Source organism: Drosophila pseudoobscura, chromosome 4 (assembly GCF_009870125.1).
Source record: "Drosophila pseudoobscura strain MV-25-SWS-2005 chromosome 4, UCI_Dpse_MV25, whole genome shotgun sequence".
Taxonomy (NCBI): domain Eukaryota; kingdom Metazoa; phylum Arthropoda; class Insecta; order Diptera; family Drosophilidae; genus Drosophila; species Drosophila pseudoobscura.
The window spans coordinates 11,360,756-11,386,479 of NC_046681.1; the positions used below are offsets into that span (position 1 = coordinate 11,360,756).

General features: G+C 40.4%; 3 protein-coding genes across 3 annotated transcripts; all 3 read right to left on the reverse strand.

Annotated features, from left to right (window-relative positions):
* Positions 1–688: 688 nt before the first annotated feature.
* On the reverse strand, positions 689–8,872 carry LOC117183988 (uncharacterized). The gene is made up of 4 exons (XM_033379779.1): positions 8,383–8,872; positions 7,613–8,267; positions 6,106–7,550; positions 689–3,016 (listed from the first exon to the last, which is right to left on the reverse strand). Exons 1-4 carry the CDS (start codon positions 8,649–8,651, stop codon positions 718–720), a joined length of 4,668 nt encoding a protein of 1,555 aa, XP_033235670.1. The 5' UTR covers positions 8,652–8,872; the 3' UTR covers positions 689–717.
* A 2,063-nt stretch (positions 8,873–10,935) lies between these two features.
* On the reverse strand, positions 10,936–14,077 carry LOC26532899 (protein toll-like). The gene is made up of 2 exons (XM_033379281.1): positions 13,332–14,077; positions 10,936–13,253 (listed from the first exon to the last, which is right to left on the reverse strand). The coding sequence occupies exons 1-2, from the start codon at positions 14,075–14,077 to the stop codon at positions 10,982–10,984; spliced, it is 3,018 nt and encodes a 1,005-aa protein (XP_033235172.1). The 3' UTR covers positions 10,936–10,981.
* Positions 14,078–15,738: 1,661 nt separating this feature from the next.
* Positions 15,739–17,565, reverse strand: LOC6903511 (protein toll-like). The gene has a single exon (XM_033379791.1). The coding sequence runs from the start codon at positions 17,563–17,565 to the stop codon at positions 15,739–15,741; it is 1,827 nt and encodes a 608-aa protein (XP_033235682.1).
* Positions 17,566–25,724: the final 8,159 nt, after the last annotated feature.

Sequence of the window (25,724 nt, forward strand, 5' to 3'; positions counted from 1 at the left end):
CGCTCCACCAAACGGTCAGCACGGTGGGGGAGGGGGATGGGGAGGGGGAAGGGAAACAAAATTAAATAAAAACCGAAAAAAAGAATCAACTAAAATCCCAACCGACACAAAGAATAAAAACGTCAAAAGTGATTTTGCGACAGCCGCAAAGTAAAATCAGAAAGAAACAAAAAAAAATACCATCGCTGCCGCCGTCAGCACTTCCACAGGCCCCCACCACCCCCCTCCCCACCGACCGACCCGGTCCTCTCGGTTCGTACATGGCCAGTGTCCACTGTTAACTGCTTTGTGCGAGCCGATGAGGGGCTGGTGGATTTTGACATTTTATATTTTTGCGCTTCATTTGTTTCTTTTTATTTCCTATGGGTTTTTTTCTTCATTTTTGGGGCACGTACCTATGTACTTTGGCCGTGTTTTTGCAACATGAAAGTAGCCTGGAAAGAAGATATTCTGCAGAAATGTTTGAGTTGGCAGTGCTTGATCTCGTGCTGTCTGTTTATACTCTCTTCTAACTTCTTACACCTTGTCTACGTCACATAGCTGGCCGTTATTCTTTGCATTTGCCCATTCCATTACTTTACTTTATTAAATTAAAATATTTATGAGACCTTAACAATAGTTATTGTAATAAATATGTATTCATTAAATGGTAAATGTTTTATTTAATTCAATTGTTAAGAATAAAATGGATAATTATCTGGATAGCTTAAGATATTTTTAAGCATTGCGATTAATGACAGACAGGTCTATTGCCTCTGGATCGGGTTCTTGTTGCACATTGATATGAGGCATAGAATATACTAGCTTGTTCCAGAAATTGGGGTCATCTCGCTTGAGATACGTGTTCAGCACCATGTAGGAGCGCAGTTCGCTGTCGAGATCATCAAAGTTCTCCACTTCGGGGTAGAGGACCACAATGAGGCGCTTGCATCGGTCCTGGGAGGTGGCATGCAGAGCGAGGCGGAACTCCAGTCGCCCCCAAGTCGACTTCAGGAAGTGGTTCGTCATCAGGATGATGACGCGCTTCGAGTCCTTCACAGATTGGCTGATGCACTCGGGAATGGGCACCCCCACGAGCCAGTCGCGCAGATAGAAGCAGAGTCGGAACTTGTACGCGCCATTCTCCAGTCTCTCCACGAACTCTTCGATGAGCTCCTCGTCCTTGTGGGTGAATGATAGAAACGCATCGAACTTCTTCTGTTTTTCGAACTCCCGCTGGGCGGCGAGGCTCATACATACATTGTGCTCGTAGAACCAGATCAGGAGTGGCTGCTTGAAGTAAACAATCAAGTTTATAGTTGAGATTATGATCATGAAGGAAATGGTGAGAGTCACATATTGCACCAAGCCTGAAGGGCATAACTCGCTCTCATCCGTCTCGATCAGGAGCTTCGCAGTGCCACCGCAGTATAGGTCGGTAAGATTTTCAATATACCGCGAACGACTCTTCACAAATTGCAGGAAGTCTTTCTCCTCGCAAGTGCAAGTCCAAGGATTCCCAAGGAGTAATAGCTTCATATGGGGGAAGGCGGCTATTCTCTTGTCGAAGAAGTCCCGCATCTGCTTGTTCAGCACCGAAATGCTATTGTTTCTTATGTCGAGAGTTATTATGTTCTCAGGAAGTTGGTCGATCTCGGTTAGCCGATTGTTGGCCAGGTATAGATGTCCCAACTTTGCATATCCGGGCAGAGAATTGGATGGCAATGATTCGAGATAATTCCGTTCGAAGTGAAGGGTCGATTGTCCAGATGTCAGCGTGGGTAATGGAGGTATTACCTTGAGTCCTTTGGATTTGCAATCGATAATCAATGAAGGCACTGTAGAGTTATCCAAACAGCAGATGCAGGCCTCCGGACACGTTCCTGAAGGGAAGATATTACAACGATCCAGGGCGGCGATATACTCCAGCGGTTCCTTCTGCCTCAGAAATGAAAGGAAGGACTTTGCCCTGCATTCGCATGTCCAGGGATTCCCCGATAGTTCGATCTTCCGCTTGGTGCTTCCCCCACGGTCTCTGAAGAAATCGACCACCTGATCATCGAGAGCCTCCAGCTTTTTTTTTCGTAGATCCAAATTTGTGATGTTCTTGGGAATCAAGTGGAATGGAAAGTCCACTATTTGGTTCTCAAACAAATACAGTTTTCTCAGGGAAGCGTGCCCCAATGAATGTATAATTCTCTGAATTTTATTCGTATCGAGATGCAGGCTGACATTGTAGGGTATGGAATGCGGAAGTTCAGGATAGAATTGCATATCGGCATGCGTACAGTCGATCGTAAAGTGATCTCTGCTGCGGTTGAAGCAACAAGAGCATCCATCAGGACACGGTGCATTCAAATGATGATATAAAACAGCATCTTCCAGCATCTTCCAATGAAATCTCAATTGATAGGTAATATTCTGCAGGAACTCCATCATAATATTGTCATCACAATTGACGAGCCATTTAATTCCCGTCTGCTTGAAATCCTTAATATTTGAGAGATATTTTATTACATCTTTATCGAGTGCTTGGATGGCATTGTTACTGATATCCAAAGCAACCAGATTTTTTGGCAGTCGATCCATTCTAAGACTCGTTAATCTATTATCGGATACATTTAATTTTTGCAGGCCATTATATCCCCTTAATGTGTTTTCTGGGAGCTCCTCTAGGTAATTTCCACGGAAGTTTAGACTCGTATTTCCAATAATCGGAATAGGCAATTGTGGAATTTTCGTAAGTCGACGTCTTGAACAGTCTATATCTAAATTATTAGGATTCCAATAATATGCACACTCGCATTTATCAGGACACTTTACTCCGTTAATTCCGAGAGTGAACTTGCAGTCATTAACATACTCTCTAAAGCAAATTATGGCTGTCAGATTCTCGAAGGGTTCGTATTCATTAGCAAAAATGTATTTTAATTTGGAGTAACCCTCAAAGTATTTCATATCCACCTTATACATATCCACACGATTATCATCGGCTTTCAGATAAACATTCTCCAAGTTCTTTTTAAGAGTCTCAGACCTTAAAATAGAAAAAAAAATACCTAATGATCTTATGAATAGAAAAACAACATTTCCTGATCTGTATTAAACAGTAGCGATTACTTTCAATTATTTATCAAAATGTCGATCATACGAACCTAAAGAATGAGAAATCCTCTATCACGCCATTCTGGAAATGTAATGTCTTTAAGTTTCTTAAGCTGCTGAATACTTTTGGGGAAGGTATTCTAATATCTATATCGTAAAAGTAGAGCCACTTCAAATTTGTTTTTCCTTCAAAAGTATTCTCGTTTATCCAGAATATTCTGTTTTCGTCGATATTATCATTTGGTGGATATATAAATTTTTTATTATATACAATTTCAATTTCCTCCACATCATTCAAGGCCATCTGAATGTATTCGTTAATTAAATTTGTAAACCTATTAGCAGTAATCTTTATATATTTTGAACCATTTAAATTATTGGGACGTCGCTCAAGTGTAGTAAATTCTTCAACACTTAAAAAATGTGCCGATGCTTCTTGTACACCCAGATCTCTCAGGTAATATACTCCTGGACGAAATGTGGAGTTACTAGAAGATCCCTTGACTGTTAACGTTCGTAGTTTGACATTAGTTTCATTGGAAACTGCGGCGAAATTCCACTCTTTGATGTAGCTATTCATACAAATGATTTTCATATGTCCATCCTGTAACTCCAATTTATAATCGTTGGTAATGAAAGATGATCCAACTTTGCGACACGTTCTGTTACTGTGACTTTTTTCGCACTTATCTTTACAGTATATTTCACAGTAATCCTCTGTGATGCTTTCCAAGATCTTTTCTGCACTAAACGAATTTATTGCCAAAAGTATACAAAATATCGAATAAAATATATTCCTGCACATTTTTTCGATGCGATCCGTCTCCGAGTGTTATTCGAACTAAGCAAGCAAAAGAAATATTATATTGGTTTAGCCGAACCGAAAGAAAAAAAAAAAAACCGAAAACACTTAAAATTTATTATTTGTTAAATTGCTCCCAGAGCTGGAGTTTCAGAGCTATGTATGTGAATATTTCATTCGATTATCTTGATAAGAAATTTTGCTAAATGTTCGACCTAGGGTCCTATGCTCCTACAATCGTAAAAGAAATACCCTCCATGGTTCGCGATTTATCAGGAACTTGCTTGCAGAACCTATTTGGCAGGTCCAAATTGCGTCGAGTGCCGAATACTTTTTATACCCGATACAAAAATGAGTATAGGGGTATATTAGATTTGTGGTGAAAATGGATGTTTGTAACGTCCAGAAGGAAGCATTTCCTTATAGCACCTTATAAAGTATATATATTCTTGACCAGCATCGTAATTTAGATGGGATATATATAAACGTCGGACTCGACTCTGTCCGTGTTTAAACGATAAAGACGACTTCAATAGTACGGATTATGCGGCAGCCAACCAACGAAAAACGTTTGCTGCATCGACGATCGACTTTTAAGTATCTTCTGTTATGTAGACAGCGCCTAGTTCTCAAAGACTCCCAAAGACTTCTGTGATATGTCACTGTTGCAAGTGTATTTCAAAACTTCGCCCTGCTTCCTTCCGCGCCCATAAAGGACGAAAATCTGTGGCATACACCATTTCAAAGATACAAGAAAACTGAAAACGCGGAAACGTATAGAATGGCGATATCTTTCACGTTTTATGGTCGGTCTTGCCCATCGCTAAAAGTGAGCGCCTAGATCTCAGAGACTATAAGAGCTAGAACTACCAAATTTGGTATCCACACTCCTGTGATATCGAACCGGAACAATATCGAACCCCACCCCTTTCCGCCCCCGCACAATCGTAACGAATGACAATATCTACCGAATTGCCGAGTCTGGATCAGATCGGATAATTTTTAAAGCCAAAAGGAACATTGTCCCAGCAAGAAAGGGCAACAAAGTCGGAGAAGGACTCTTCTCTGAACAGCTAGACATACGGCACTCCTTCAGGCTCCCTGACCACTGTAGAGTCTTCCGAGCAGAGGTCATATCAATCAAGGAAGCTCTGAACTGCCATAGACAGGAAGCGCACCTCTGAGCTGAAGAGGTGCAGCGTGGTCATAAGTTCCCTCACAGGACATTGGATAGTAGGCGCCCACGCCAACAGAGTGGCCGCCCCATTTAATAACTCCTGCCGTAGCTGTAGAGACGGGGAAGAGGAAGAGACGGTGGAACACCTGCTCAGCTCTCTGCAGAAGAAGGCTACAATATCTGGGCACGCCCTTCCTGACCGACATTTCAGAGATGTCTTCTTTGTGTCCTAGGAAGATCGATACCATTGTAAGAGCATCTGGATGGGGTAACTGCTGACACAAGATCCCACTTTGCTGGAAAAGGGAAGATCGTAAACGCCACCACAACGAGCCGAAACCGGCTAACAAAAAGGAATTTTGCTGAGTTACTGAGCATTTTCCGCAGCGTATGTGGGCGATCAATTTATTAAAAGTCGACGATTGTTCGGTTTTATACGATTTATTGTGGGGTACGGTATATACTGCGACACACCGTTGAAGTGATAGCGAAAGGTATTCGATGACAGCACGATGAGACTCATCTGTTCGATAAATAGCTGGGTTCAAGACCGTGTCGTATTGAAGAACCATACACATGCAAGAAGTGACTTCTGGGTTCAGACTTAATTGAAGGGCAGGGGGCCGAATGGCGCGTGCGAGAGCGCGACAGATCACGAGCCATATAGAGAAGGCGCAAGTATTGCTGCTATTGGTGCACCACTGGCTATGCTATACAGATTAAAGCTAATATCGAGCTGAGTAACCCAACAAATGTAATTTACGAAGTCCGCTAAAGAATATTTGTAGCAACAAAAAAAAAACGATTTATTCAAAATTAAAAGATATTAAATATCTGAAAATGTGAATTTGAATTGAAGCACTTATTCTCATTACTTGTTGAAATATTATTGATTAAATTGTGTTCTGTGTATGATCTCCTGCCCAACATACTTATATTCATAAGAGGGCAAATGTTCTATTTGATACAATTTTGTAGAAACAAATTCAAAAGGGATCTGGATAGCTTAAGATATTTTTAAGCATTGCGATTAATGACAGACAGCTCTATTGCCTCTGGAGCGGGTTCTTGTTGCACATTCACATGGGGCATAGAATATACTAGCTTGTTCCAGAAATTGGGGTCATCTCGCTTGAGATACGTGTTCAGCACCATGTAGGAGCGCAGTTCGCTGTCGAGATCATCAAAGTTCTCCACTTCGGGGTAGAGGACCACAATGAGGCGCTTGCATCGGTCCTGGGAGGTGGCATGCAGAGCGAGGCGGAACTCCAGTCGCCCCCAAGTCGACTTCAGGAAGTGGTTCGTCATCAGGATGATGACGCGCTTCGAGTCCTTCACAGATTGGCTGATGCACTCGGGAATGGGCACCCCCACGAGCCAGTCGCGCAGATAGAAGCAGAGTCGGAACTTGTACGCGCCATTCTCCAGTCTCTCCACGAACTCTTCGATGAGCTCCTCGTCCTTGTGGGTGAATGATAGAAACGCATCGAACTTCTTCTGTTTTTCGAACTCCCGCTGGGCGGCGAGGCTCATACATAAATTGTGCTCGTAGAACCAGATCAGGAGTGGCTGCTTGAAGTAAACAATCAAGTTTATAGTTGAGATGATTATCATGAAGGAAATGGTGAGAGTCACATAGTGCACCAGGCCCGAAGGGCATAGATCGCTCTCATCTATTAGCTTCAGGAGCTTTCCAGTTCTACCGCAGTATATATCATTTAGATTTTCAATGTACTGCGAACTTCTCACAAAGAATAGGAAGTCTTTCTCCTCGCAAGTGCAAGTCCAAGGATTCCCAGAGAGTAGGAGCTTCAGCTGGGTGGCCGCGACTATTCTCTTGTCGAAGAAGTCCCGCATCTGCTTGTTCAGCAACGAAATGCTATTGTTTCTTATGTCGAGAGTTATTATGTTCTCAGGAAGTTGGTCGATCTCAGTTAGTCGATTGTTGGCCAGGTGTAGATGTGCCAACTTTGCATATCCGGGCAGGGAGTTGGATGGCAAAGCTTCGAGAAAATTCCCTTCGAAGTGAAGGGTGGATTGTCCAGATGTCAGCGTGGGTAATGGAGGTATTGCCTTGAGTCCTTTGGATTTGCAGTCGATAATCAATGAAGGCACTGTAGAATTATCCAAACAGCAGATGCATTCCTCCGGACACGTTCCTGAAGGGAAGATATTACAACGATCCAGGGCGGCGATATACTCCAGCGGTTCCTTCTGCCTCAGAAATGAAAGGAAGGACTTTGCCCTGCAGTCGCATGTCCAGGGATTCCCCGATAGTTCGATCTTCCGCTTGGTGCTTCCCTCACGGTCTCTGAAGAAATTGACCACCTGATCATCGAGAGCCTCCAACTTGTTTTTTCGAAGATCCAAATGTGTGATGTTCTTGGGAATCAAGTGGAATGGAAAGTCCACTATTTGGTTCTCAAACAAATAAAGTTTTCTCAGGGAAGCGTGACCCAACGACTGTGTTATGCTGGTAATTCTATTCTTATCGAGATGCAACAATAGCATCCATCAGGACACGGTGCATTCAAATGATGATATAAAACAGCATCTTCAGGCATCTTCCAGTGAAGTCTCAATTGATAGGTAATATTGTGCAGGAACTCCATCATAATATTGTCATCACAATTGACGAGCCATTGAATTCCCGTCTGCTTGAAATCATCAACGTTCGAGAGATATTTTATTACATCTTTATCGAGTTTTTGGATGGCATTGTTACTGATGTCCAAAGCAAGCAGATTTTTTGGCAGCCGATCAATGGTTAGACTAGTTAATCTATTATCGCCTACATTTAAGTTTTTAATGTCATTATATCCACTTAATGTGTTTTTTGGGAGCTCCTCTAGATCATTTCCACCGAAGTTCAGGCACGTATTTCGAATAATCGGAATAGGCAATTGTGGAATTTTTGTAAGTTGGCTTCTTGAACAATCTATTACAATATACATTCTAATTATACTGTGACCCATATGTATTCTACACTCGCATTCAGCAGGACACTTTATTCCGTTGATTCCGAGTGTGAATTTGCAGCTTCGCTGCACACCAGCGCAAATTATGGCTGTTAAATTCTCATAGGGTTCGTATTCATTAGCAGAAATGTATTTTAATTTGGAGTAACGCTCAAAGTATTTCATATCCACTTTCTGATCGATATTCAGGTAAACCTTCTCCAAGTTCTTTTGAAGAGTCTCAGATCTAAGAAAAAAAAAAATACCAAATGACTTTATGAATAGGAAAACAATATTTCCTGTTCTATAGGAAACACTAGCAATTACTTTCAATATTTTTCCAAACTGTAAGTCATACGAACCTTAAGAATGAGAAATCCTCTAGAACGACATTCTGGAAACCTAATGTCTTTAAGTTGATTAAGCTGGTGAAAACAATTGGGGTGAGGTTTCTAATATCTATACCGTCAAAGAAAAGCAATTCTAAGTTTGTTTTTCCTGCAAAAGTATTCTCGTTTATCCAGAATATTCTGTTACTGTTTTTGACATTTTCGTTTGGTGGTTTATTTTTTATGTTCTGATGTTCTGGTTCATATTCAATTTTAATCTTCTTGAGATGATTCAGGCTCATCTGAATGTATTTGTTAATTAAATGTGTAAACCTCTTGCCATAAATCTCGAATTCTGTTGATCCATTTAAATAATTGGTATTTCTCTCAGATATATGAAAATCTTGACCAAATAAATAATATGTCGATGCTTCTTGTACACCAAGATCTCTGAGATAATATACTCCAGGACGAAGTGTGGAGTTATTAAAAGATCCAACGACACGTAACTCATTCAAATTGACATTTGTTTCATTGGAAACTGCGGCGAAATTCCACTCTTTGATGTAGCTATTCATACAAATGATTTTCATATGTCCATCTTGTAACTCCAATGTATAATCGTTTGTAATGACAGATGATCCATTTTTGTGGCACGTTCTGTTACTGTTAGTGTTTTTGCAGTCATCTTTACAGTATATTTCACAGTAATCCTCTCTGATGTTTTCCAAAATCTTTTGATCACTAAACGAACTTTTTGCCAACAGTATAAACAAAATCCAAAATATTTTCCTCCACATTTTTTCGATGCGATCCGTATCCGAGTGTGATTCGAACTAAGCAAGCAAAATAAATATTATATTGGTTTAGCCCCCTAAAATCAGTTCCCTATAGGAAATCCAACCAAACCAAAAAAAAAAACACTTTAAATTTATTATTTTTTAAATTGGTCCCACAGCACTTTTGGCAAAACCCACTCGAGTATACAAGCTTCAGCAAATGCAGAAAATATGAATATTTCATTCGATTATCTTGATAAAAAAAAATTTTGCTCCTACAATCGTGAAAGAAATACCCTCCATGGTTCGCGATTTATCCAAAAAGTACGTGCAGAAACTATTAGGCGGGTCCAAATTTCTGAGAATTTTCACAGACTACAAAATTAAGGTATAAGGTATTCCTGGGCATCGGAAGCTTGTATAATGCTTTGGTGGCAAATCCATTTGGTAAAGATAGATTTTCATTTGGTGAAGAAAACGTAAAATCGTATGTAGATGGTGACGATGACAGATTTCGAAGCAAAATAATTGCAGTCTTTTAAGTTACAACGTTGTTCAATAAGTTTTCGGTTCGATAAGAAAAACTCAATTTTATGGTTTGAAATACAGCTTTCTGGAACCCATACTTCAGTCAAAATATTCCTTACACTACCCAAGGAGATTCCTAGGGCTTCTACTAAATCTCTTTCAGTCCCTCGCCATTTTCCAATACAATATAATTTTTTTTTTCTACGATTTTTGGTGTTGTTGAAGACGAAGAAAATTTCAAAACTCGTTCCTAAATTTAAAAATAAAATAAAAAATTCTACGTTTTTACCTATGAAACTTATTAAACTTGTCTTGAAGTGTTAAAACTTGTGATCACTCCATTAATTACGTGAATTTGATCCGCGGACATTAAATAATTGAAAATTTACGCGTTTTTAAAAATCTGAGGCATACATTCACGAGACAAAATATCCTTCCTCACAATCCTTTTTTGTACGCCTTTCTCAACTTTATAAAACAAAATATTTTTGAGGCTTAAAAATCAATATGCAGCATATCATAATAATTGATTATCTATTACTATTAAAAACCGAAAGTCAGAAGGTACCAAAATGGAGTGCCTTCAGAGGTACTGTTAAAATTAATGTAGAAATTCTGATGAGAATTAAAAAAATAAAAGGCAAAATAAATATAAAAAAACAAGTACGCCAAAAGTAGTTTTGATCCGCATAGCACTAAAAAATAATCACACAGAAAAAAGTATTACAATAATAATAATTGAGGTCGAACAATTAAGAGAAAACCCTTGGGGAAAATAAATATTTTATATTTCCAGTACATTTCCGCAAGATTCTGTGGGAGTAGGGAATAATAATATTATTTAGAGGAAAGAAAAAAAAATGAGCTTTTCAGCAGCATATGTTTGGAAACTATTGATGAACAGTCGACGATTGTTCGGTTATATACGATTTATTGTAGGGGGGATGGTCTATAATGCCATACAGCGTCGAAGTGTTAGCACGACGAGAGTCATCTCCTCGATGAATAGCTGGGTTCAAGACGGTGTCGTATTGAAGAACCATAGACGGGCCAGAAATGAGTACTAGGTTCAGACTAAATTGAAGGGCAGGGGGCCGAATGAAGCGTGCGAGAGCGCGACAGATCACGAGAAATATAGAGAAGGCGCAAGTATTGCTGCTATTGGTGCACCACTGGCTATGCTATACAGATTAAAGCTAATATCGAGCCCAACAAATGTAATTTACGAAGTCCGCTAAAGTCCTGCCCAACATACTTATATTTATAAGGGGGCAAATGTTATATTTGATACAATTCAAAAGGGATCTGGATAGCTTAAGATATTTTTAAGCATTGCGATTAAAGACAGACAGCTCTATTGCCTCTGGATCGGGTTCTTCTTCCACATTGATATGAGGCATAGAATATACTAGCTTGTTCCAGAAATTGGGGTCATCTCGCTTGAGATACGTGTTCAGCACCATGTAGGAGCGCAGTTCGCTGTCGAGATCATCAAAGTTCTCCACTTCGGGGTAGAGGACCACAATGAGGCGCTTGCATCGGTCCTGGGAGGTGGCATGCAGAGCGAGGCGGAACTCCAGTCGCCCCCAAGTCGACTTCAGGAAGTGGTTCGTCATCAGGATGATGACGCGCTTCGAGTCCTTCACAGATTGGCTGATGCACTCGGGAATGGGCACCCCCACGAGCCAGTCGCGCAGATAGAAGCAGAGTCGGAACTTGTACGCGCCATTCTCCAGTCTCTCCACGAACTCTTCGATGAGCTCCTCGTCCTTGTGGGTGAATGATAGAAACGCATCGAACTTCTTCTGTTTTTCGAACTCCCGCTGGGCGGCGAGGCTCATACATAAATTGTGCTCGTAGAACCAGATCAGGAGTGGCTGCTTAAAGTAAACAATCAAGTTTATAGTTGAGATTATTATCATGAAGGAAATGGCGACAGTCACATAGTGCACCAAGCCTGAAGGGCATAGATCGCTCTCATCTATTAGCTTCAGGAGCTTTCCAGTTCTACCGCAGTATATATCATTTAGATTTTCAATGTACTGCGAACTTCTCACAAAGAATAGGAAGTCTTTCTCCTCGCAAGTGCAAGTCCAAGGATTCCCAGAGAGTAGGAGCTTCAGCTGGGTGGCCGCGACTATTCTCTTGTCGAAGAAGTCCCGCATCTGCTTGTTCAGCAACGAAATGCTATTGTTTCTTATGTCGAGAGTTATTATGTTCTCAGGAAGTTGGTCGATCTTGGTTAGCCGATTGTTGGCCAGATATAGATGTTCCAACTTTGCATATCCGGGCAGCGAGTTGGATGGCAATGTTTCGAGATAGTTTCCTTCGAAATTAAGTGTCGAATGTCCAGATACTGGTGTGGGTAATGGAGGTATTGCTTTGAGTTCTTTAAATCCGCAGTCGATAATCATCGAAGGCACTGTAGAGTTATCTAAACAGCAGATGCATTCCTCCGGACACGTTCCTGAAGAGAAGATAATACAGCGATCCAGGGCGGCGATATACTCCAGCGGTTCCTTCTGCCTCAGAAATGAAAGGAAGGACTTTGCCCTGCAGTCGCATTTCCAGGGATTCCCCGATAGTTCGATCTTCCGCTTGGTGCTTTCCCCACGGTCTCTGAAGAAATCGACCACCTGATCGTCGAGAGCCTCCAGCTTATTTTTTCGTAGATCCAAATGTGTGATGTTCTTGGGAATCAAGTGGAATGGAAAGTCCACTATTTGGTTCTCAAACAAATACAGTTTTCTCAGGGAAGCGTGCCCCAATGAATGTATAATTCTCTGAATTTTATTCGTATCGAGATGCAGGCTGACATTGTAGGGTATGGAATGCGGAAGTTCAGGATAGAATTGCATTCCGGCATGCGTACAGTCGATCGTAAAGTGATCTGTGCTGCGGTTAAAGCAACAATAGCATCTATCAGGACATGGTGCCTTCAGATGATGAAAAAATGAAGCGTCTAGCCTCCAGTTAAGTCTCAATTGCTTTGCAATAATTTGCAGAAGCTCCAACATTAGATTGTCATCACAATTGACGAGCCATTGAATTCCCGTCTGCTTGAAATCCTTAATATTTGAGAGATATTTTATTACATCTTTATCGAGTTTTTGGATGGCATTGTTACTGATGTCCAAAGCAATCAGATTTTTTGGCAATCGATCCATTCTAAGACTCGTTAATCTATTATCGGATACATTTAATTTTTGCAGGCCATTATATCCCCTTAATGTGTTTTCTGGGAGCTCCTCTAGATAATTTCCACCGAAGTTTAGACTCGTATTTCCAATAATCGGAATAGGCAATTGTGGAATTTTCGTAAGTCGACGTCTTGAACAATCTATATCTAAATTGGAAGGATACCAATAATATGCACACTCGCATTTGGCAGGACACTTTATTCCGTTTATTCCGAGCGTGAATCTGCAGCCATCAGCATACTCTTCCATGCAAATTATGGCTGTCAGATTCTCAAAGGGTTCGTATTCATTAGCAAAAATGTATTTTAATTTGGAGTAACCTTCAAAGTATTTCATGTCCACCTTCTGATCAACTTTCAGATAAACCGTCGACAAGCTCTTCTGAAGAGTCTTAGACCTAAAAGATACAAACATACCAAATGACTATGAATAGGAAAACAACATTTCCTGATATATAACTGTATATCATACGAACCTTAAGAATGAGAAATCCTCTAGAACGACATTCTGGAACTCTAATTTCTTTAGGTTTCTCAAGCTGGTGAAAACATTTTGTGTAAGGTTTCTAATATCTGCACCGTCAAATGATAGATATTCTAAATATGTTTTTCCTGCGAAAGTATTCTCGTTTATCCAGAGTATGGGAGATGGCCTTGAATTTAAAATTCTCCGATCTTCTGTTATATATTTAATTTTGATCGTCTTCAGATGATTCAGGCTCAACTGAATGTATTCGTTAACTAAATCTGTAAACCTTTTGGCATAAATCACTATATCGGCCGAACCATTTAAATAATTGAGATTTGGCTCATAAATGTAAAAATCTTGACTAATTAAAAAATATGTCGATGCTTTTTGTACACCAAGCGCTCTGAGATAAAATACACCAGGACGAAGTGTGGAGTTATTAGAACATCCAAGTATATAGACTTGACGCAGTTTGACATTAGTTTCATTGGAAACTGTTTCAATAGTCCATTGTTTGATGTCTGTATTAAGCCACTCGATTTTCAAATATCCATCTTGTAAATGCAATGCATAATCGTTTGTGATGAAAGATGATCCAACTTTACGGCACGTTCTATTACTGTTACTATTTTTGCACTCATCTTTACAGTATACTTCGCAGTAATCCTCTCTAATCTTTGCCAAAGTCTTTTGAGCACTTAAATAATTTATTTGCAAGAGTATGCAAAATATCGAAAACATATTCCACGACATTTTCGATGCGAACGATGTCCGAGTTTCAATCGTACTAAACATGCAATAGGAGTATTTTGTGGTTGGGTCCTCTAAAAATCGGACCTCTCTAGGGTCTACTTCCCAAAAAGCACAATAAATTTAATTGCTCTCAAAAGTGCTGTTAAAAATCCACTCGATTATTAGAGCAGCCACGAAGGGAGCAAAATAAACCGTTTATTCGATTATCTTGATAAGTGGTAATATGGGCAGTCCCATTCGGGCTTGACGTTATATCCGTACGGCAAAATGTTTAAAAAAATAAAGAAATGTGTAATTTTGAAGAACGAAAATTGTTGAGTAGTACTTGGGAATATTTCACAAAAAGTAAGACAATAATCGAACGTACGGTTTTAAAGATCTGGTAAGTTTAGATCAGGTTACAAAAAACAGAAGTGGATTTTGAATTTGGGGTACAAAATGGCAAAACTATGCCGTTATCCGAGACTAGAACAATTATTTTGGGAATATTTTGTAGATAGTTGTAGATGTTTGAGATACGTAAGCAAAATCTATTAGCGAAAAATACCGAGAAGTGAACTTTGGCTATTTTAATAGGTTTTCACACTAAATGGAATGAAATTATATGTCAATTGTTTATATCATTTAACTTTCAATAAATTTGGAGAATATCTTGACAAAAGTATATGGAAATCGGTATTTATTGACTTTTCATATATTTTGGCAAGCCGTACATGGATATATAGAATGGAAATAGGGTCTATGCTCCTAAAATTAGGTACTGAAACCAGTCGGCGGTTCCAAATTTCGACGAATGCGGATTATTTTATAATTATTGGAATTTGCACAGATTACAAAATTTCTGTTTCGCTTTGGATATCTCGAACAATTTTAATTTCTGAAGAATTTTACAAAACGTCCTCACTGGATTTATGCGGTATTACTGACCTGTGTGATGGCCAGTATTCCTGACTTATGTTATTGACCAGGGGTGATAGATCGATTGCCTTGACTTGTTGAGCATAAGCTTCATAATTCCTATTAGACCCACTAGAAACTTAATGCCTTTGTTCCCTCCGCTTTGAAGATCGAATTATTCCTTAAATTAACCGTTTAGGGTCTATGCTCTCTACCACTACTTATTCTCTTCTTCTTCTTAAATAACGAATGAAAATGTTGTGTTTCCCCTAGAACTCTATATATCGATTTAGAGCAACGGAGCAGTGTATAGACCAAAAGCAGCTGGAGAAGTACCACGAGGTGAGGAGGAGCTTAATGGAAAACTCAGCCACTACTTAATGCACCTACCACGGAACCCGGGACCATCTCATCTGCATCTTCCCGGTTCTTTCACGGGCAAGGAGAATACACATATTTGCCCCGGTGCTGACTTCACCAGGAGACGCTTTCAAGAAGACGCCAAGGGATCTACTTCTCTTTGCCAAAAAAAACGTCGATTCTCGAGGACTTTTAAACCTCAAAAAGTTCAGTTTAGTTATAATTTTCCTTGAAATAAATACTCTGCCTTGTCACCGTTACATTGCTGGCCGGATTTTTTTAAACTTGCTTATTTAACTGCTCTACTCGTGACAAAAGAGTGCGCACTGAGAGAGAAGAGTTTTTTATTTAATAAAATTTATTAGATACAAATTCAAACATTATCTGAATAGCTTAAGATATTTTTAAGCATTGCGATTAATGACAGACAGCTCTTTTGCCTCTGGATCGGGTTCTTGTTGCACATTGATATGAGGCATAGAATATACTAGCTTGTTCCAGAAATTGGGGTCATCTCGCTTGAGATACGTGTTCAGCACCATGTAGGAGCGCAGTTCGCTGTCGAGATCATCAAAGTTCTCCACTTCGGGGTAGAGGACCACAATGAGGCGCTTGCATCGGTCCTGGGAGGTGGCATGCAGAGCGAGGCGGAACTCCAGTCGCCCCCAAGTCGACTTCAGGAAGTGGTTCGTCATCAGGATGATGACGCGCTTCGAGTCCTTCACAGATTGGCTGATGCACTCGGGAATGGGCACCCCCACGAGCCAGTCGCGCAGATAGAAGCAGAGTCGGAACTTGTACGCGCCATTCTCCAGTCTCTCCACGAACTCTTCGATGAGCTCCTCGTCCTTGTGGGTGAATGATAGAAACGCATCGAACTTCTTCTGTTTTTCGAACTCCCGCTGGGCGGCGAGGCTCATACATACATTGTGCTCGTAGAACCAGATCAGGAGTGGCTGCTTGAAGTAAACAATCAAGTTTATAGTTGAGATTATTATCATGAAAGAAATGGTGAGAGTCACATAGTGCACCAGGCCTGAAGGGCATAGATCGCTCTCATCTATTAGCTTCAGGAGCTTTCCAGTTCTACCGCAGTATATATCATTTAGATTTTCAATGTACTGCGAACTTCTCACAAAGAATAGGAAGTCTTTCTCCTCGCAAGTGCAAGTCCAAGGATTCCCAGAGAGTAGGAGCTTCAGCTGGGTGGCCGCGACTATTCTCTTGTCGAAGAAGTCCCGCATCTGCTTGTTCAGCAACGAAATGCTATTGTTTCTTATGTCGAGAGTTATTATGTTCTCAGGAAGTTGGTCGATCTCGGTTAGTCGATTGTTGGCCAGGTATAGATGTGCCAACTTTGCATATCCGGGCAGGGAATTGGATGGCAATGCTTCGAGATAGTTTCCTTCGAAATGAAGAGTCGAATGTCCAGATACTGGCGTGGGTAATGGAGGTATTGCTTTGAGTCCTTTGGATTTGCAGTCGATAATCAATGAAGGCACTGTATAATTATCCAAACAGCAGATGCATTCCTCCGGACACGTTCCTGAAGGGAAGATATTACAACGATCCAGGGCGGCGATATACTCCAGCGGTTCCTTCTGCCTCAGAAATGAAAGGAAGGACTTTGCCCTGCAGTCGCATTTCCAGGGATTCCCCGATAGTTCGATCTTCCGCTTGGTGCTTCCCTCACGGTCTCTGAAGAAATCGACCACCTGATCGTCGAGAGCCTCCAACTTGTTTTTTCTTAGATCCAAATGTGTGATGTTCTTGGGAATCAAGTGGAATGGAAAGTCCACTATTTGGTTCTCAAACAAATAAAGTTTTCTCAGGGAAGCGTGACCTAATGATTGTTTAACGCTGGCAATTCTATTCTTATCGAGATGCAAGGTGGCATTGTAGGGTATGGAATGCGGAAGGTCAGGATAGAATTGCATATCGGCATGCGTACAGTGGATCGTAAAGTGATCTGTGCTGCGGTTGAAGCAACAATAGCATCTATCAGGACACGGGGCATTCAGATGACGAAAAAAAACAGTGCCTTGACTTCTACGAAAGATGTTCTGAAGAAACTTCAACATAAGATTGTCATCACAATTGAAGATCCATCGATTACCCGTCTGCTTGAAGTCGTTAACATTTGAAAGATAATCTATCACATTTTTATCGAGTGCTTGGATGGCATTGTTACTGATATCCAAAGCAACCAGATTTTTTGGCAGTCGATCCATTCTAAGACTCGTTAATCTATTATCGGATACATTTAATTTTTGCAGGCCATTATATCCACTTAATGTGTTTTCTGGGAGCTCCTCTAGGTAATTTCCACCGAAGTTTAGACTCGTATTTCCAATAATCGGAATAGGCAATTGTGGAATTTTCGTAAGTCGACGTCTTGAACAATCTATATCTAAATTGGAAGGATTCCAATAATATGCACACTCGCATTTATCAGGACACTTTACTCCGTTTATTCCGAGCGTGAATTTGTTTGGTCTCTGATCATAGAAGGCAATTATGGCTGTCAGATTCGCATAGGGTTCGTATTCATTAACATAAATGTATTGTAATTTTGAGTAACCCTCAAAATATTTCATATCCACCGTTTCATTGACATCCAGAAAAACCTTCAACAAGCTCTTCTGAAGAGTCTCAGACCTAAATTAGAAAAGAATGCTAAATGTCAGGATGAAAAGGAAAACAACATACGAACCTAAAGAATGAGAGATCCGACACAACGGTATTCTCGAACGTTAATATCTGTAAGTTTCTCAAGCTGGTGAATACTTTTGGGGTAAGGTTTCTAATGTCTATACTTTCAAAGTCAATCAATTTCAAATTGGTTTTGCCTGCAAAGGTATTCTCGTTCATCCAGAGAATGGGAGATGACTTTGATCGTAAAATTCTCCTGTCATTTGTTTCATATTTAATTTGAATCTCTTCCAGATGGTTCAGGCTTATCTGAATGTATTCGTTGATTAAATCTGTAAACCTATTGGCATAAATCACTATATCGGCTGAACCTTTTAAACAATTTGGATGTCGCTCATATATGTAAAAATCTTGACCAAATAAATAATATGTATCTGCTTTTTGTACACCAAGATCTCTGAGATAAAATACACCAGGACGAAGTGTGGAGTTATTGGAAGATCCAACGATGTATAACTGACGCAGTTTGACATTAGTTTCATTGGAAACTGTGGCAATAGTCCATTGTTTGATGTCGCTTTTGATCGCCTCGATCTTCAAATATCCATCTTTTAAATGCAACGTATAATCGTTTGTGACGAAAAATGATCCAACTTTGCGGCACGTTCTACCACTGTTATTGTTTTTGCACTCATCTTTACAGTATATTTCGCAGTAATCCTCTCTGATGTAATCCAAGATCTTTTGAGCACTAAAAAAACTTATTTGCAAGAGTATGCAAAATATTGAAAATATATTCCACGACATTTTCAACGATGCGAACGGTGTCCGAGTTTGAATCGTACTAAACATGCAAGAGGACCACAAGTCGTTTTCCTCTAGGGTCTCCAGCACAAAAAAGATTAAAATAAATTTTTACAATTATTATATTGCTCTCAAAAGTGCTGTTAAAGATTCATTCGATTGTCAGAAGAAATTGAGAGCTGCAATGTAGTTAGCTCGGGATTATCTTGATACAAGAAAGTTTCTTTTTAAAACGACTTGTTCCACTTCCATTCAAAGAAATAGTTTGTAGATTCATGATAGCTTTAAAACTAAGAGTCTAGCTTGCAAAGAAGCAAACGAAGTTGTGCGAGATATTACAACATGGGGCTCTCATAATAAATTCATTTCAATGAATGGACAAGTGGAACTGATATCATGTGCAGCAGCATTTGTATTTCATGAGTATTTCAATCCATCTTTAAGACTCTGATTCATCAATGAAACACGTCTCAATAGCTCAGCTTCGCTTGTGGCAGACTTCTTCTCTGGCAAGACCTTTATCTGAAAGTATTCCGAGCTCCATTCAAGATCGTAGGCGACCCTCCTCTCTTGCATGCCCTATATTCATGGTCTATGCTTACGGATAAACGCTTGAAGAGCAGCGCAAATAGATGTCTCTTGTAGATGACTGCCAGAAAGAGGTTCAAGGGTTTCCACGGCAATAGCCCAAGCACTATAAAAGGAAGCAGCTTTAAATAAACCATATAGGACCCATATAGACCCATATAGGGTCCATCGATTGTCGCATCAAATGAAACCAAATAGAACCAATAGAAACCTCTTTTGCCTTCAAGATACTCCCCCGTTCAGTCCCATCAAGACGATAAACGATTGACCTCTCGCGAACCATAAATAATCGATAATTGCCCAAGCAGCGACTGAAATAAAAACGAATTTCACAGCTGAGAAATTTCAATTTATTTCCCATACACTGAATTCGGGTTAAGGCCTGTCCACTCCTCTCTCCTGTCGCTCCCTACACACGCAAAAACGCAAAAAAAAAAACTGCAGGCCTTCGACTGTTTCTTGTCTGGAAGAAAAATTGTTTATAAATTATTGATTAAATGACAATGCGATGTCAGAGTTTGATTTATGGCCTGGCAGAGTGACCGTGCCTCGCACGACGACACGCAAGCAAATTGTGCATTGAAAAATTATTAAGTAAACAATAAAAGATGGCCGCGTCGTACAGCACCGAACGATTTATGGCAGCAAATTATATGCGAATGGGAGCTTCAGAGTTCCACGAAGAGAAACAACAAAGTCGCCTGTTCTTTTTTTCTTTCTATTTTTATATTAATTTATCATTGGAGGAACGCGCGAAACAAAAGTGACATCGCTCGCTCAGTAATCAATCACGAAATTACGGGATGTCTTAAAGAAAACTTTTGGCAATAAATTAACGATAAAATGGGGCTCCAGGCGACCTTCTGCCAGCTGGGGTTTCACTCAATTAACGCCCCATTGGGAGAATGGAACCAACCCCAAAATGAATGCTGTCTTGACTTACAAATCGGTCTTTGTCAAAAGAAAATATTTCATTAAATTAATCTTTCATTTCCGCTTGATGGAAAATCCTCTCAAAGCCCTATACGACAATCTTATCTTTTTAAGAACTTTTAAGAACATGCTAAATTGAATTTGTGGGACTTTCAAGATATGAAGAGAGCTCTTAATGCTATGGGTATTTTCGTTGTTTGATTGTGTCCTATCTGAATTGAGGGGGGATTATATCTATACGCCCAAAAGATTGTAAGTGAAAGGACTTATACTGTGGCACTCCATCAGGCACCTATAACCTCATTTAAACCATTTACTACTTCAGCTCTTTATAATATTGAAACAATCTTGTATTCCAGTTTCAGGTGAGTGCCTCCTTTTGCCGTAATCTTTTCATCTGTGATATATGATCGTGAGTTGAAAGTACGTACCATATATTATAGAATAGATTTACAACATTGCACACATCATCTGTCATCATAATCATCATCATCTGGTGTGTGTGTGTATTGTGTTGTATGGAAGGTGTAAATACCGGGGATTATGCTGCTACTGGTTCTGAGCAAATACGAGTACTCATCGTAATCACAGGAAACCACTTGGCCACTTTCGAAACCCGTAAAGTAACCCCCTTTTTTTTCTCATCTGCTGAAAAAACTGTGCAAATATTTGACGAGCATTCAACGCTCTTCGTGCGATATGATATGGAGAGTTCTGTGCCTTTTCCCGGTGTTTATCAAGTGTAACACGCAGTGACTTTATTTGTTTTCCAACACTCGGTGGCCCCCAGAGAGAGACAGAGAGAAAGGGGCCAAAACAAATATACATAGTTGTCTCTGTTGAGAAGATTTACAATCGTTGATGGTTCTGTCTTCTGTCTTGCTATCCCTTGTAATTTCAATTTTTCTTGCTTAAACAAATGGAAATAAATCTGCGTTGATTTTACACCAAGTAAGGCGCATTTTTTCTCATGTTTAACAGACATTAAGACTCTCTCTCTCTCTCTCTCTCTCTCTGCGTTGTTCATCTGTCCGTTTGGGTGTTGTCACGCTATAAAATATATGTACATATATATAAAAAACAAACTGATTTATTGCATTTTGATAACCTCTCACTGGGTCGGAGTCGGACCCTGCCATCGAGGCGCTCCAAGGAACTGGAACTGGAACTGTCATCGTCGAGAACTGTGTTGCAAAATGAATGCCAAGAAGAGGAGAGACACCAGGGGCGCTTTATAATTGCGTTCATAATTTATGATCCGCCTTTACATGTATTTTTCCAGATTTATAGATGTTTGCATATAGACTTATACGTATATTACGGGGAGTCACACTGTCTTTAATGATTCTGTTTACAAAACGTATGGGATTTATGCATGCCTTTTTTCGCTCTAAAAAATAATGGCAGAGGCGGCAAAAATAAACGATCAACATAAATCACAGATATTTTGTTTGAAGAATATTATTCTCAAATAAAGATTAACTAAGGAATCTGCAGTAATAAATTTCTAAAAATAAAAAATAAATAAAAATTCAGTTCCATTTAAAATTGTTCTTTAAATATTTCCTTTAGTTCAAAGTTCCCATTAAAAATTGTCATAGAATTTATTTTCGTCTTGACGCCTGTCATTCTTTAATTTTATGTCTGTCTCTGTGGACGGGCATTTTTGTGTCAAAATATTTGCCCACACAAGCACATGTTTTCGTAGAAAGATAGATAATCCAAGTGCTTGTACATTTGACGCAATCTGCAAAGTTTGTTCACGTGTGACAAGGTTAATTTTTATTCATAAACGAACTGATAATGCCCCCGTCGTATACAGTGATATGTACATTAAAAATAGTATTCCTTCAGATTGAAAATGATAGACAGACAGACAGACAAGCTGGCAGGCAGGCAGTCAGACAGTTGTCAGAGATGGATTAAGACATGTATTTGATGGGGCGATAGGAGGAGACGAAGACAACAACAGATTTTAACTTTGATTTGTGATAAAAAATATACTTGTAAATGGCCATAGACCATGGATACTTAATCATCCTCTAGAAGCGATTGTAATCCTAAAATTTATAATCTCTTTAGGGATGATCACAGACCGAGGGGAGCTGCTGTATGATGCGCAACATAGGTAATAAAATGTCCTAGAATTCTGCTGTGTATTCAAACATTTAATACTTGATGAATTCATATGATATTCCCTTTAAAATATGTCCCATTTCTCGAGCTAAAAACCCCTTTCGTCACCCAAAAGGAAACAAGTAAAACGTACAAAAGAGCAAAGAGCCCGGGCAGCAGCACCTTCTGTTGGCTTTCAGTCATTAAGTCATTTACATATTTGCCAACAAAATGTCATGCCATAAAATATAAACTAAAGCAACTGTGAGGCACTCCTCACAGGCACCAGAAAGAACAGAGAAACAGAGACCAGAGCACCAGAGCACCAGAGTCAAGAAGATAAATGGAGACGCAGCTGCTGCGGCTACATCAACGCTAATTGCTCTGTGCATCTTACAGATACATGAGCAGAGGGCAAAGCGAGCGAGCGAGAGGACCCCAAAAGATATATATATACAGAATCATAATTCATATTTCCCTTTGGCGGGTACCGGGGGGGACCCAGCGACAGCAGAAATGTCGAAATGCATTAACATTTAATTGAGGCTAATTTAAGGCGAAATATTTCGCCCGGCTCATACATGCGAGTATATGAAAATTTATGCGTCTCATTTCAGTCAAAAAATGCTCACGGTACTTCTGTTCTTCTTTCTGCCTGTCTGCCTGCCTGTCTGTCTGTCAGAGAGCTCTCCGGATATGTTTGAGAAATGAGTGCATTTTGTAAAAATGTCACATTACATTTAATTTATGCAACGCCAACGCTGAAAGCCACTCGTAGCCGTTTCTGTAGATTTGTATCTCCTGTATCTCTGGTGCCTGGTGTATCTATAGCTGTATCTGTGTCTCTGAAGTGTTGCATGAAATTGTTTTGATAATGATAATAATGATGTTTTTTTTTGGGTTGGTTTCCTAAAGGGAAAATCCCCATCAATCTTTGAATGCAGGGTATCCGCAAACCGACAACAACTGCCACCAAATGGTCCTACGGCCAGTGACAATTTTGACAAGCAGCTTGGCAGGCGGTCTCCTTCAGTTACTCCGCACTTACACAGTCATTCAACTGTGAGACCAGGACATCGGACCACCAGCTGCTGCCAGGATCGAGGGGCTGCTGGCTGCTGGCTGCCGCTGTCAAGCTTTTTAACCCAAAAACGTTGTGGACGAATTGATTTGGCTGCACAGCACATCACAGCAGGAGAGAGAGGGAACTGCGGGACGGAGACGGAGAGCTGGGAACTGACACTGGCAGGCGGTCTGGTCCACTCATCCTCTCCACCTTGGACTTGTCACTGATACGAGGCAGCCCTGGAGTATCCTACGGATTGCTATACGCCCAACAGCTAAACAACAACGTTGTGGGGGAATTGACTTTGTGCGGGGCTCAAGTGGCAGATATACACGACGAGAGTACTCTTCTATGAGAGTCATGGGGGGGCATGCTGTGAAATCTGCAAATTGCCATGTCATTATTTGTTAGCATCAAACCGAAACCCAAACCCAAACCCAAGCCCAACGAACGAGGATGTTGACGCCCCCTTTTGGTGCCCAATCTTAACCCCAAATAACGAACCCCTGGAACGCCTTCCACTGCCGCACGGCGTCAAAAAGTGTAATTGGCAAACCCGCCCGTCAGTTGCCGGGATCCTTTATCGAATACAAGTACGAATATAACCCACTGTCGGCTTACACACTCAAGTCAAGCGTCCAACCGAACCGAAAACTTCCACTTCACTCCACCGTCACACCGCACCACAGCAACTCTCCACTCATCTCTACTGAAGCGAACCTGAACCTCAACCCAAAACACAAACCCAAACCCAAAGCGAAAAGAGAGCACAGAAAGACACACAGAGACACAGAGAGGCAGAGACAGTTGGTAACTGTCAGTGGGCATGTTCGACTTGACAGCATAATATTACAAATCCCTGCCGAAAGCAGACAGTAACGATGACAAGCAGGCCGGGCCGTCCGGAGCTTCAGAGCTCCAGAGCGGGGCAAAAGGCAAAAAGGACAACCGCAAAACACACAGACACAGAGCAAACGAAGGAGGAAAAAAAACACACACACACACACACCCAGGGGGAAAAATCCTCTATAAAAAGGCATATTTTGTTCTTCAGGTAAAATGTCCGGCAAAAAAAAAATATAATTTGTGGCTATGGGCGGGAAATTGGGTTCAACAGGGGGTCGGGTCATATGATTGAAATGGCAACTCAAATAAGTAACCTCACTTATTTAGATCCCTTGTGACATTTCAATCAATCAAAAATCAAAGCAAATCTAAGAGATTTTGATAATAAGTTGGCCTTGAGGCATGTTAGGGAAATCAGAGTGGGTATACCAGAGCTTTGATGTTGCTTGAGGGCGAAATATTGAACGAATAAAGAGTTCAGACCCTAAAATGAGACCTTAAAGACCAAGAGACAGAGACACAAGACACCGCTTGTGCGCCAACCCCCGGCTCACTCGCTCTTATCGCACGACGACGACCCAAATAGATAGATACTTTCCAAAGTAATGAAAGCTTACTTTACAGACAGTCCACTCTTTCGGTTTAAGGCTAATGACACACACAGTATTACTCGTAACTATCATGACAATCTCGTTGGTCAATGAAAATCCACTTTAGCCGTATATTTTCGGGCTACCAAGTGCGGAGCAACTGCAACGATTCAATAAATACCAAGACACAGATAAAGACGACTTCCAGTTCCCTCAATAGTGGATCGTGGATGCTTATAATCAATTAAATTTGTGTAGAAGGAAATCACATAAATTTGCGTAACATTAAACGGATCGTCGTCGTCGTCGTCGTAGTCGTCGCGGTACGGTCCTATTTCGATATGGTCAACATTTCACAAATTTTACGGGACGCACTTCAAATTGATAGAAACATTTACGAGGCACGGCACTCTTGCTCTAGACCGCTTCGGTCTCTGGTCTTCGGTCTTCGGTCTCTGGTCAGTGGTTGGGGGTTTTTTGCCTGGTAGCAAATTGGTAAACAAGTTTATGGCGAGTCTCCATCTCCAACTCGATCTCCGGCAGTGTACATTTTCTCTCTTGATTCGCCGACATTGCCTATAAATTTATTGCACTTCCTTTTGCATATAATTTTCAAATTAAGTGTTGCTTCATGTAAATTGATACATTTACTGAATCCATTTTCCTGGGCCACGAACGGGTTCGTCACTGTGTAAATTTTCATAGCACAAAAGTTGTACTATAAAATGTTGCCTATCAATGATTTATGTGTGATCGTTGGATCTTTGGAAGTGTGGTAAGTAGAGTGAAATGTTGG

What these genes read in the sequence shown, in the direction of transcription:
- LOC117183988 (XM_033379779.1), bottom strand. Translation starts at nt 8,651, where the DNA reads ATGAGCCTGAATCATCTCAAGAAGATTAAAATTGAATATGAACCAGAA. An exon ending in GAGGATTTCTCATTCTTAAG is followed by an intron (nt 8,268 to 8,382) that starts GTTCGTATGACT and finishes TTTTTTTCTTAG; the next exon opens with ATCTGAGACTCTTCAAAAGA. An exon ending in GCTCCAGAGGCAATAGAGCT is followed by an intron (nt 3,017 to 6,105) that starts GTCTGTCATTAA and finishes TTCTATTTTAAG; the next exon opens with GTCTGAGACTCTTAAAAAGA.
- LOC26532899 (XM_033379281.1), bottom strand. Translation starts at nt 14,077, where the DNA reads ATGTCGTGGAATATGTTTTCGATATTTTGCATACTCTTGCAAATAAAT. An exon ending in GAGGATTTCTCATTCTTAAG is followed by an intron (nt 13,254 to 13,331) that starts GTTCGTATGATA and finishes TGTATCTTTTAG; the next exon opens with GTCTAAGACTCTTCAGAAGA.
- LOC6903511 (XM_033379791.1), bottom strand. Translation starts at nt 17,565, where the DNA reads ATGGATCGACTGCCAAAAAATCTGGTTGCTTTGGATATCAGTAACAAT.